Genomic DNA, 12,387 nt, shown 5'->3' on the forward strand with positions numbered 1-12,387 from the left:
AGCTCAGAAGACACATGTATACAAATAGGCTTACGCATTTGTGCTACTTCCTGGATTGGGAACAACAGCCATAAATGAGCTGTGTGTTCAGAAGGACAGATAAATACACACCCGGAGAAGGTTGTCATCTGTCTGTACTGCATCACTTGGAATGGGTTGCAATTCCTGATGTGCAATCAAATCTCCATCCTCATGCTTGTACAACTACCCATGTGGCTAGAGTTGGATCGGGGCCATTAGACATCTAACGATAATCACACTTGGCCTGATTTTCATTTCTCAAAGCTTCAAAGGGGGGAAGCACTTTATAACATTTATTGATATAAATAGAAATGGACCTGGGAGACAAGTATATTTGTGACGTGTCACTGAGCCTGCATAACATGCCTTATTGCTGGATATGCTACATTAGCTATCTCTGTGTTTGCCTTGATCTTTGACAATGAAGGCATTCCAGAAAGGCTGGAACTTTTAATTAGGGACCTGCACAGCTTTCCTTCTTACTAGTGTAATCATTAAATTGATTTTTCCAGTCCATCATGTAATTGTTCCAGCGAAGGAATCCTGCTTTCCACTCTCGTTCTGCTTCATCAATATTGCCTGTAAAACATGAAATGGGTGGCATTAATCTAAATTTAAATCTCTTTGTACATTAATTGAAAAATAATTCTGATTACCAATGCCATTTCCCTCTAAATACACCACACAGCACTACACCCTCCCCTTTGTCACCTGATTTATTGCAAATCCGAAAGGGCAACATTTTATCTCTAGATCTTGATATAATCGGTTGGTGTGAATAATTATTCTTACAGATCAATGTACAGTATCATATGGAATTTCGTTTTTAATATTTACACCCCTTTGACATTTACTAAACAGTGTATAGTTCATGAGGGATAGGCAACTAGTAACTTGGGTCCAGACATTGGCTTCTAATTAGTATGGGGACATTGTTGTTGTTGTTGTTCAGTCATTCAGTCGTGTCCGACTCTTCATGACCCCATGGACCAGAGCACGCCAGGCACGCCTATCCTTCACTGCCTCCCGCAGTTTGGCCAAACTCATGTTAGTAGCTTTGAGAACACTGTCCAACCATCTCATCCTCTGTCGTCCCCTTCTTCTTGTGCCCTCCATCTTTCCCAACATCAGGGTCTTTTCCAGGGAGTCTTCTCTTCTCATGAGGTGGCCAAAGTACTGGAGCCTCAACTTCAGGATCTGTCCTTCTAGTGAGCACTCAGTGCCGATTTCCTTGAGAATGGATAGGTTTGATCTTCTTGCAGTCCATGGGACTCTCAAGAGTCTCCTCCAGCACCATAATTCAAAAGCATCAATTCTTCGGCGATCAGCCTTCTTGATGGTCCAGCTCTCACTTCCATACATTACTACTGGGAAAACCATAGCTTTAACTATACGGACCTTTGTCGGCAAGGTGATGTCTTTGCTTTTTAAGATGCTGTCTAGGTTTGTCATTGCTTTTCTCCCAAGAAGCAGGCGTCTTCTAATTTCGTGACTGCTGTCACCATCTGCAGTGATCATGGAACCCAAGAAAGTGAAATCACTCACATTATGGCCTTCCAAATGATGTTGGACTCCAACTCCCATAAGCCGCAGGCAGCATGGTCAGTGGTCATGGATGATAGGGACTGTAGTCCAACAATACCTGGAAGGTCACAGTTTCCCCATCTTTGAATAAGGGAGAAGGAGTGTATTTCCTTCTGGAAACAAAACAAATAAACACATCACCTATTCCCAGTTGCAGAACAGTGTCCTAAATATAGCAACAATATGTTGTTGTTTGTTTTTTTTTAAAAAAAAAACAAGTAAAAATGGACCTGAAAAAAGGAAAGTCTTATTTGTTCAGTTTATTTGACATTTAAAACAGCTGGAAACAGACAATCAGGTCATGTATCCAAAGCAGTGACCAGAGAATGAATAACCGCTGTGAGGAGCATAGGGAGAAGAAACTCCATGGTGCAGCTGTGGCAGAAAAACCACAAAATTGCCCCAGGTGCAACAAAGCATGTCTCTCCCATATCGGTCTCTACAGCCACAGTGGTCACTGTAATTCTCCAACAGTTTGACTTAATCTTCAAAGGCGCACTCCTCCATTGTCTCCCGAGACAGACAGATGCCAACTAAGAGTTACTAAGAATATGCAATAACAAGCACTGAGAAATAGCCCTGTTATCACAGCAATCAGTTAAAGCACTCACCACAACTGCAAGAATCCTGGGAACTGTAATTTACCCCTTACACAGCACCCTTAACAAACTACAGTTTTCTGGATTATTTTGGAGGGAATGAGGTTTAAATGTATGCTACGTATTCATTTAGGATATGAAATAGGAACAGGGTAAGCATCCATAATATTATCCAGTCAAGAATAGCTCTCTGAGCTGCCTAAACAGGTTGATAATTATCTATTGTTATTGTTCTCTGGTAGCTCTGACGTGGTGTTTTAACCTTAGATCACATGAGAGGTATTGAATTGCAAGTTCATCTTTGTTCCCATGCTCTGTGGAAGTAAGGACATGTAAATGACCCTCTCCAGCGAGTGAAAACAGCTCCAGGCAAAATGGAAAGTGTAAGGAGAGACAAACCTCTGATTTTAGATCTGTTTGGGGTATGTCATATTTTATTTCTAAGATGATGAGCTTGTGCTGGACTGCACAAGATATTGTATGGAATGATTTGGGTGTATCTTTGATGCTTTTGTTCTGCTTTGAAGAAAGTTCGACAAGTAAAGTTTTGAACAATCTAATGGGTCAGGTATTTTTTTGCATCCAGTCACTTCAAGTTGTGCAATATTGATATCTGCAACATTTAGGGAGTAATCCTATGCACCAGAAGCTGGCATAAAGCAAGCCAGTGTAGGTTGAGCTGCTATAAAGTTACACCAGATCCAAGAACATTTCAAGAATAGGACTGCAGCTACTGCTCCACCTTTCATCTTACGTCCCCATTATTGGAGATTATTTTACTGGCCTATTATGTAACACAGAAGCATATCTTACTGATATTGGTTATTTCACAGAACATTTGGTTACATGCAGCACAGTTGCTCGTCAATACAGTTGCTCCAAACAGATGGTGTCTTCAGTTATGATTTCCGTGAGTTAATGTCAGATGATCACAAGGAACATTTCGTCAGATTCACGATATACCCACATCTTGCTTGAAACTGGTCCAGGTTCACACAAAACACACACATAGGATGCTTGTTCTTAAATGTCTCCCACATCCTACATATGATGGGATGTCATGATGCAAGAGATGATAAAATCTCTCAGACGTCAAATGGAAAACAATGTGTCAGATGAAGATGGCTACGTTCTTTCTCCACTAGGAAGCCTTACGCATAAAAGCTATTTGAAAAACCAACCAACCAAAGCCAGCTTATTTGTTAGCTTTCGCTGTCAGAGATACAGACAGTCCCAAACACAACATAAAGATATGACATGTGCCACTTGGCTGAGTATAAGTACACAAGAGAATTCGAGCATAACAAAGAGAAATAAAATGAAGATGTTGCAGCAGCTCTTTCATACTTTGGATAAAGACCTGGGCCCAGGTATAAGTACCTCTCCCAACAGATATGCAATACTGAGCACTGCCTCTACTTATGAATGTCCTAACTGGCCTCTCATGGTTAATGTCTAGAAACAGATCTATATTCCACAAATTTATGTAATTCTTTTTAAAAAAAGCAAAAACAAAACCCAAAACAAAACCAAAACTTGTGGCCATCGTCACTGTAAACTTCTTACAGCTTACTCACTTTAGTAGAGAGAGAGTGAGAGAGAGTTTTGGATTTGATATCCCACTTTATCACTACCCGAAGGAGTCTCAAAACGGCTCACATTCCCCTTTCCCTTCCTCCCCCACAACAAACACTCTGTGAGGTGAGTGGGGCTGAGAGTGTGACTAGCCCAAGGTCACCCAGCAGCTGCATGTGTAGGCCCAGAGAACTCTTGGGCCTACAAGCTCTGTGCAGTGAATAGGGGTCTCCAAGTAACTCTCCACACTCTTAACAAACTAGAGTTCTCAGGACTATTTTGGGGAAGCCATGACTGGTTGAATTGGTATTAAAAAGGTAAAGGTAAAGACTGGACGGTTAAGTCCGGTCGCAGACGACTCTGGGGTTGCGGCGCTCATCTTGCTTTATTGGCCGAGGGAGCCGGCGTACAGCTTCCGGGTCAGGTGGCCAGCATGACTAAGCCGCTTCTGGAGAAACCAGAGCAGAGCACGGAAACACCATTTACCTTCCCGCCGGAGCAGTACCTATTACCATATTTTTCTCTCCGTGGGATGCACTTTTTTCCTCCTAAAAAGCAAGGGGAAATGTTTGTGCATCCCATGGAGCAAAGGAGGCACTGGACGGCAGTGGAATCCCTCGGCTGCTGCTGCAGTCGCAAGCAGAGGGATGCCTCTGCCGCCGGAGCCAGCGCCTCTCCCAACTGCAGACTCCTATCCCAGCTCTTGCATTGTGGGGGGGGGGCAGCAGCAGCGGCGGGGGCAGACAGACAAGCGGCTGAAAGGAGCTGCTCCTCCATCTGTCCCCGCTTCTGCCACTGCCCCACCTGCGACGCTGGGATCGGCGCCTGCGGAAGATTTGTATTCCCTTTCAGGCAAGATTTCACAGCTCACCCTTTACACTATTGTTGTGTTTTTCAGTTGTTAATGAGGCATTAGGAGTTCTATTGGCGATTGTGAGCAACTGAACTTCCTAAATTCTGACTCTAGCACTGATGAGTTCTTGGGGTTCACAGAAGACTAGAAGAGTACTCGAGCCTTAAAGTCTCTCTTCAATTGTTAATGACAGTGATGATGGTTCTTAATGCCACTGTTGACTGCTGTTCACTTTACATGGTTGAAATATTATGCTGATATACCGGTTGTTTATTAAATACCAGTGTAGTACAACATTTGATTCAGAATAATTTTTCCTTGCTTTCCTCCCCTAAAAACTAAGTGCCTCCCATGGTCCAGAGCATCTCATGGAACGAAAAATACGGTAATCTACTTGCACTTTGATGTGCTTTTGAACTGCTAGGTTGGCAGGAGCTGGGACAGAGCAACGGGAGCTCACCCCGTCGTGGGGATACGAACCGTCGACCTTCCGATCAGCAAGCCCTAGGCTCAGTGGTTTAGACCACAGTGCCACCCACGTCCCTAAAAGTGGTATTATAGTGCTTCAAATGTACAGTGCAGATGGGGTCTTAGCTTCAACCCCTTACAACTGGAGACAGTTCATGACTCTGTCATTACCCATTACTGCAACTTCTGTTTGTGCAATGGAATCCTCTAGGGCAGATCTGCGGAACTGCAGGGGTGAGGAGGCAAGAGGGACAGGAAGTTCCATTGTGTGAACAGAAGGTGTTCTGTGAGCATAATGGCTTCATTGGATGCAATGACACCCTGTTCTTTATTCTAATGGATTTTAACCCATTGGTGGGTAGATCTTGGATTTCTAGTAGGGAAAAAACCCTGAAGTAGTCCTGACAAACCCAAAGTCTGCTCAGTCCTTTTTAGAAGGCTCACATCATTGCTGCTTCTAAGACTGCACTTCAGCCTAAATTTAGAAGAAGAAGAAGAAGAAGAAGAAGAAGAAGAAGAAGAAGAAGAAGAAGAAGAAGAAGAAGAGTTTGGATTTGATATCCCGCTTTTCACTACCCAAAGGAGTCTCAAAGCGGCTAACATTCTCCTTTCCCTTCCTCCCCCACAACAAACACTCTGTGAGGTGAGTGGGGCTGAGAGACTTCAGAGAAGTGTGACTAGCCCAAGGTCACCCAGCAGCTGCATGTGGAGGAGTGCAGACACGAACCCGGTTCCCCAGATTACGAGTCTGCCGCTCTTAACCACTACACCAAACTGGCTCTCAATAAATTTATTACCAAGTAAAGTCTGCAACTAATTCTTTTGGCTTAATTACTGAAAAAGAAATGACAGATTCCATCCATTCCTGGCTGCAACCTTTAGCACCCTTACTAAGATGAAAGTCCTGCTGATCTTGGTAGGGTTTGATTCCAAGGGACTATCACACTTCCATATTTTGCTTTTGAAATGAATGGAATCTGTGTAGGAATGCAGCTGTTCTCTCACCCTTTCATTTCAACGGGACTCATGCAGCAGATGTTCTCAGCAGACTGTGCTCTTGCAATGGACAACAAATCTTATGTGAATGAAGCTGAAGAGAGCATGTGAAACTTGCACAAAACTATATATCACACGAATTAATTATGTGGGGGGGAGTGTTAGTTAAGTGAAGGAGGTTGTCTTTTTGGAAGGACCTCTGGATTTAATTTTACACAGATAGTGCTTGCTCATAAAAGCCTTGAAATTGAAATTGAAATTAAAATTTAGTAGCAGCAAAGTGACCTTGCATTAACCAATTTACTGTACATACATACATTTGCCACCAAAATTACCTGTCATCTCCAGGAGTTTGGGAAAAAATATATTCCAGAATCGGCACTGCTGGGCACGTAATTTTGTACGAATCTTTGAAGCGCCTGTGCTTAATGTTAAGTATTTTTGTTCAGCGGTGGTGAAGACTGGCCATCTTGTCCCATTAATCTGAGTCCCATTGGGTGTTCTAAAGGATTAAAGAGAAGCATTAGATTCCTCATGGGAAATTACCTGTGCACATCAGTAGTTTAAAATTATACTGCTGAAAAGTTATTTTATATCAAAGATTGGTAGGGTTGCATGGAATTACCCCAGTACTTTTGAAACTAGATAGGAATAAATATCAACATCCCCAAACTTTAAATGGGAATTTGGAGGGGGGGAGAAGTTTAATTAAGAATAGAGAAATATGCATACAGTAATAAAATCACTGCTCATCAGTTCCATGGATGAGCCCAAGAGGTCAATGAGAAAATGCAATCTCATGGATAACATTAAGGACAATAAATTCACTAGCCTGGGTTGCCCAAAGTTCTTAATAAGAATGCTAATGCCTTATTCAAATATGCAAGAATACTATATTGATTTTTTTAAGGTAGAATTTTTCCCCCAAAGATATGCGCCTATATGGGTGAAATGAATGAAAATTGTATCCTGATTAAAGTATGCTGGAGAAAGAATGAGTTTCCTAATGGGAAAAAGGCATCTTTCCACTGTTCAAAATAATTAATGTGAGACGATGTGCAGAAATGAAGTGCTGTCATATATTGGAATTGATTATCTTGGACATGATGCAGTAATGTAGGGGTGGGTGATGTTGGGACTTGCAGGATCATTGCATCTGGGGGGGGGGGGGGCACAGGTTCCCTCTTCCTGTTCCTAGCTGAAGAAAGGAAAGTTCCTAGCTAAAGAAATCCTTCCATCCACAGGAATCCACATTAAGGGATCACTCAGCACTCGAGTGACAATATAAGAGCAAAAGAGGAATCTATATAGGGCATGTAGGATCACAGCCCTGAATTATGCATGCTCTCTAGACCAGGACTGGAAAACCAGTGAAGCATCCAGATGTTTCAAGACTGCATCTGCCATCAACCTTGACCATTGGCCATGCTGATTAGAGCTGATGGAGGTTGACTGACCAACAGTATCTAGAGGGCCACAAATGCTCCACCTCTGCTCTAGACTGTTTGTACCAGCCTTCTTCAACCTGCTGTCTTCCACATGCTGTTGTCTTACAACACCTGCCATCTTTTATTATTTTCCAAGCTGGCTGAAGCTTGATGGGTGTGTCCAAAACAAATGGAGGACACCATGTTGGGAGAAGGCTGGGCTGTATAGTGCCGATGTATGTGCAAAAGGGACACCTATAGGTTCCATACATGTGTTGAAACAGTCAAGTGAACAGGCACAAGTGGGAACAGGAATTCCGCAATAGTGAACTTCTCACAAACATGCTTGTTTGCAATTTTCCCTAAAGTACATATTTTTGCAAAACAATTCCCCACAGTACAATGTATCTTTGTATGCTACCTTCACAAATGTATGCATTTCTATGTATCCTTTACCTTAGGACTGCAGGTGGATTTTGGTACCCATTACTAGGCTGGAGAACTGCAATGCAAAATTCTGAGAACTGTGAATTTTGAAGGATAATTGCGTTTCAATTTGCATATCATTTCAGAAAGTGCAACTTAGATAGTTTGGCCCCTCATCCAGGGAAAGGTCCCTGCCCGACATTCCAGTGGTAGGGTAGAGGGACCAATAGCATGGTCTGTTTGTTTGTTTGTTATTACGTTTCCATTCCACCTTTTCTGCAAGGAGCTCTTGGTGACTTACACACTACTCCCCTTCTCCATAGATTAGGCTGAAAGATGGCCCAAAGTCATCCGGTAAGCTTTATGGCTGAGTGGGGATTTGAACCCCTGTTTCCCAGACGCTAGTCTGCCACTCTAACCACCACACCAGCACTCTCAATAGGGCAGCTTCCCATCCCATCAGCAATTAAGCAGCTGGGTATCAGCATGAATCAATAAGAAGAAGGAGCAGAGTTCTTTTTTGTTGACTTCTATTCATGTTTATCAGCCATCTCTCCAGAGAGGGCTCTGTCCAAACTTGTGCACAGCAAAGAAATGGCAAAGCAAATTCTCCAAAGCAAGGGAAAAGCTACAAAAGCTTTTCTTAAAAGAGGTTTACAAAATGCCCTGAATGATTATTTAAACAACACTCAGAGAGGAAGAAGGCAATAAAAGAACTGAAAAGTGCAAGGGCTGAGAAGAGTAATTGGGTCTCCTTTCCCATGGTCTCCAGCCAGGAAAACCAGCGAGGGAAAGCTAACTCTTTCCGAAGACAGTGGGAGTTTCAGTTTGTTTACCACCACTGAAGTAGAGGTCAAGAGTGGCCATTTTAGGAAAGAGTGCTGGACTGCAAATGTTTACTTCAGGGTGCGCTTTAGAAAAAAAAAAAATCTCCTAAGTGGCATGGTTGTTAATGTATGCTGCACTTAGCAGCTGGAGGGCCTCAAGGAAAGAGAACTGGGTTTAAGGTTCATGTTCATCTAAGGAAAAATCACTTTTGCAAGAGGCTGTTGGAAACAGATCGTTCGATTTGTACGCTGGCTGGGTAGTCATATCGCTGTTTTAAAACAACAAAGGATGCTACAGCTAAATGTGTTAAACAGGTAAACAACCAGCCAATGCAAAAATGAAAAGAACACCAGCTGTTCTTGCTACAGGCCACTGGCTGGATGCCTGGAATATCTCAACTCTGTGAAGTGACTACCCAGATGTAGCAATGGGAAGCAACTTTCCTTGCTCCTCCTGCTGTTGCGATCAGTGAAGCTGGTGAATGTCAGGCTGTGGAGGGAGGGCAGGCTCAAGAATAGGTATGTGGGTATTTTGCCCACCTTAAGACCAATCCCATGTCTTCACACACACACACACACACACACACACACACACATCATCATCATCATCATCATCCAAAACTTGGGTCCCAATCAAAACTGGCATGGACTGTTGCCAGTGCCAACCATTCATCAAATCATAGAATCATAGAGTTGGAAAGTACCCCCCAAAGGTCATCTAGTCCAACCCCCTGCAATGCAGGAATCTCAACAAAAGCATCATTCAAGACAGATAGCTATCCAACCTCTGCTTTAAAAACTCCAAGGAAGGAAAGTCCACAACCTCCCAAAGGAGACCATTCCACTGTCACATAGCTCTGATGGTTCTTCCTGATGTTAAGTCGGAATCTCCTTTCTTGTAACTTGAAGTTATTGGTTCGAGTCCTACCCTCCAGAGGAGGATAAAACAAGCTTGCTCCATCCTCCAATTGACGGCTCTTCAGATATTTGAAGATGGCTATCATATCTCCTCTTTTCCAGGCTAATACCTAGCTCCTTCAACTGTTCCTCATAAGGCTTGGTTTCCAAAGCCTTGACCATCTTGGTTGCCCTCCTCTGCACACATTCCCTTTGCTAAGCAAAACTCTACCTGATGATGAAAGTCACCATGACAAGAATGACTGATAATGGGGTCTCCATTATGATCCATTATGATCTTGAGCAGCACAGCCACATCGTTTTCATGACTGGACATATTTTAATGGGTTGGGTCTGTCTTAACATATTGCTGGAGGAGCATTTTGCGTTATTCGGTGTTTTAAAACTGGTATGGTTTCAAGCTGTTTTTATGTGCTGCATTTTACCTTGTATAATCACTTTGAGACTTTTGGGTGCATAAAGTGACTGATAAATGCAATGGATAATAGTAATTCATTTCTTCTAGTCAAGATAATTACTAGAATCCTCCTCACCTTCATACAGATACACACACACACACACAGAGATGTATGGAGAGAAGGTAGCAGAAATTTCAGCAAACTAGCATCAAGGTCCAACTATAACTCGTGGGTCGTTTCATAAGCTCTGCTTTTAGTTACTACATTCCGGGCATTTAACTCTTCCTGAAAGCCCACTGGACAGACACTAGTGAAGTCAAGCTTTTAGTCTAAAATATCCCTTAATCTGATCTGGCATGGCAATTCCTAGGTTCCTCAGTTGCCCACTTCTTTGCTAATTCTGCTCTGATTAACTTATGGCACCCATTTAATTGCATGTTTATTTGTGGCTCCTGAGAATAGTGACTTAAGCAGAGCTGACTAGTACTTCAGTTCAAGATCAGGACACTAATAGCACTGTCAGAATTCATTTAAGCACTCCTGCGCTATGAAGCAAGTCATGACATTCCAAATTGTACTTTACAGGTGGGAAGGGGGCTATTCTTGTGGATGCAGATATCACTTTGTAGGAAGTGATTGAAAACATCATGTGTTTAATATAATGCCCTGTCACATGAGACTCTGAAATATATGTATATTACTTGCATTGCTAGAGAATACTTATTACTTTAACAGGATATATACACAGAAATTCCCACTTATCAGATTCACCAAAAACACTGCAGAACTTATAACAGAGTTTTTATGCATGTTCAGTGCAGGCTGGTCTGTTCTACTGGGACAGCAATCTCACCTCATCCATCCTACACCTGTCTGTCTTCTTACTGATGTCCAGTCCTTCTCAGTCTAGAATACCTGGATACAGCTAAAGTTTTATCATTATTGTCTTCTTTTAACTTTGCAACAAAAGCAAGAAACAAAGGAAAGAAGGAAGCTATGAGATGAAGCAGGCTGACATCTGCCTTGATGAATTTAAATGTAGATTTTGCAACTCTAAATGCAACACATTGTCCAAGATTTTGTCTGAATTCCCACCAATATTTATCCTCCATCTGTTCTTTGGTTTGCTTTTCAGTTTTTTTTTACCCTCAAATTTGAGATAGAAATAATCTCGAATCTCATCTGGGGGCCATGTTTACGGAGATTAAATATTTTTAGAAGTGGCGCTATTAAATATATTTCATATTTAGTAATCTCTCCATATTTACTGTGCTCCATTCATGCAGGGTCATATTCTCTCTCCAACTTTACAAGTTAGAAAAATCTCAGTTAATAGCATTAGGCTGGCATTATGCTAGTGGAGGATCAATATGAGACCTTTGGGACACTGAAAACTCTGCAGAAGCAGTAAAACTGCCTTTAAAGGTTGCTTTTTAATAAACATTACATTTGTAAGCAATTGCTTATTAGCCACTAATTCCATAAGAAACTGTTTATTGGCAGCTGACTTTCGTAGATTTGCTGCTGATAGATAAATACTTTTTAGTCCAACAAAGTAACCTTAGTGGAAATCTTTACTTGGGAAGGAAAACTTCCATAATTAAAATGAATTTTTTTGACCATTATCGTTTTTGCACTAATATGATTAATGCAAACTGAAAGCACAATGTAAGCAGACATTAACTTGTTTTTTTTTTTTAAATTATTAAAAGCCCCATTGTTATAGATAGCTTATCATTCACAGGCAAAAAGGCAGTCAGCTTAATTTTTAATCTCTACAAACAACTTTCACAAGTTTGTAAGTCCTCTTTTTTGTTACAATTCACTGAGAACCCATTTCACCAAGGAAACTGATGTTAACGCAAGTCAGTGTAACATTTAAACCAGGGGGGTCCAATGTTGTGGCCCTTCATATGCTAATCACATCTCTCAACATCCCTGAGCATTGGCCATGTTGTCTGGCGCTGATAAGAGTTTGAGTCCCATACCGTATCGAGGGTACCATATTGCCTGCCCTTGAGTTAAGCATGCCATGTGCTTCAGGAGAAAAGTGAAAAGACATAACTACTTTTATTCAATAATAACATTACATTGTAGTGCAACACTTGTGTCCACAAAGCTTCACTAAGAGCACCCACCCCCCAAATAAGGTGTCAGGGTTCAGCCGGATGAGGAGGAGTGGTGGCAAGCCCCCCCCCCCCCCCGTGAGGCTGCACCCATGGAAGAACCTGGGGAAATGGAGGAGTTCGTACCTGGAGAGGACTGGTGGCGGCACTCCTCGAAAGAGGAAGAGTC

General features: G+C 42.1%; 1 protein-coding gene across 1 annotated transcript in view; it reads right to left on the reverse strand.

The window, feature by feature from the left end:
• Positions 1 to 257: 257 nt before the first annotated feature.
• The window catches only part of BCHE (butyrylcholinesterase), a 52,614-nt gene continuing 40,484 nt past the window's right edge, over positions 258 to 12,387 (reverse strand). The window contains exons 3-4 of the mRNA XM_033150585.1: positions 6,432 to 6,598; positions 258 to 600 (exon numbers count right to left, since the gene is read on the reverse strand). Coding sequence (XP_033006476.1) covers positions 476 to 600; positions 6,432 to 6,598 — 292 coding nt within the window. The 3' untranslated portion in view covers positions 258 to 475. The remainder of the gene's footprint in view (positions 601 to 6,431; positions 6,599 to 12,387) is intronic.

Source organism: Lacerta agilis, chromosome 5 (genome assembly GCF_009819535.1).
Source record: "Lacerta agilis isolate rLacAgi1 chromosome 5, rLacAgi1.pri, whole genome shotgun sequence".
Lineage (NCBI taxonomy): Eukaryota > Metazoa > Chordata > Lepidosauria > Squamata > Lacertidae > Lacerta > Lacerta agilis.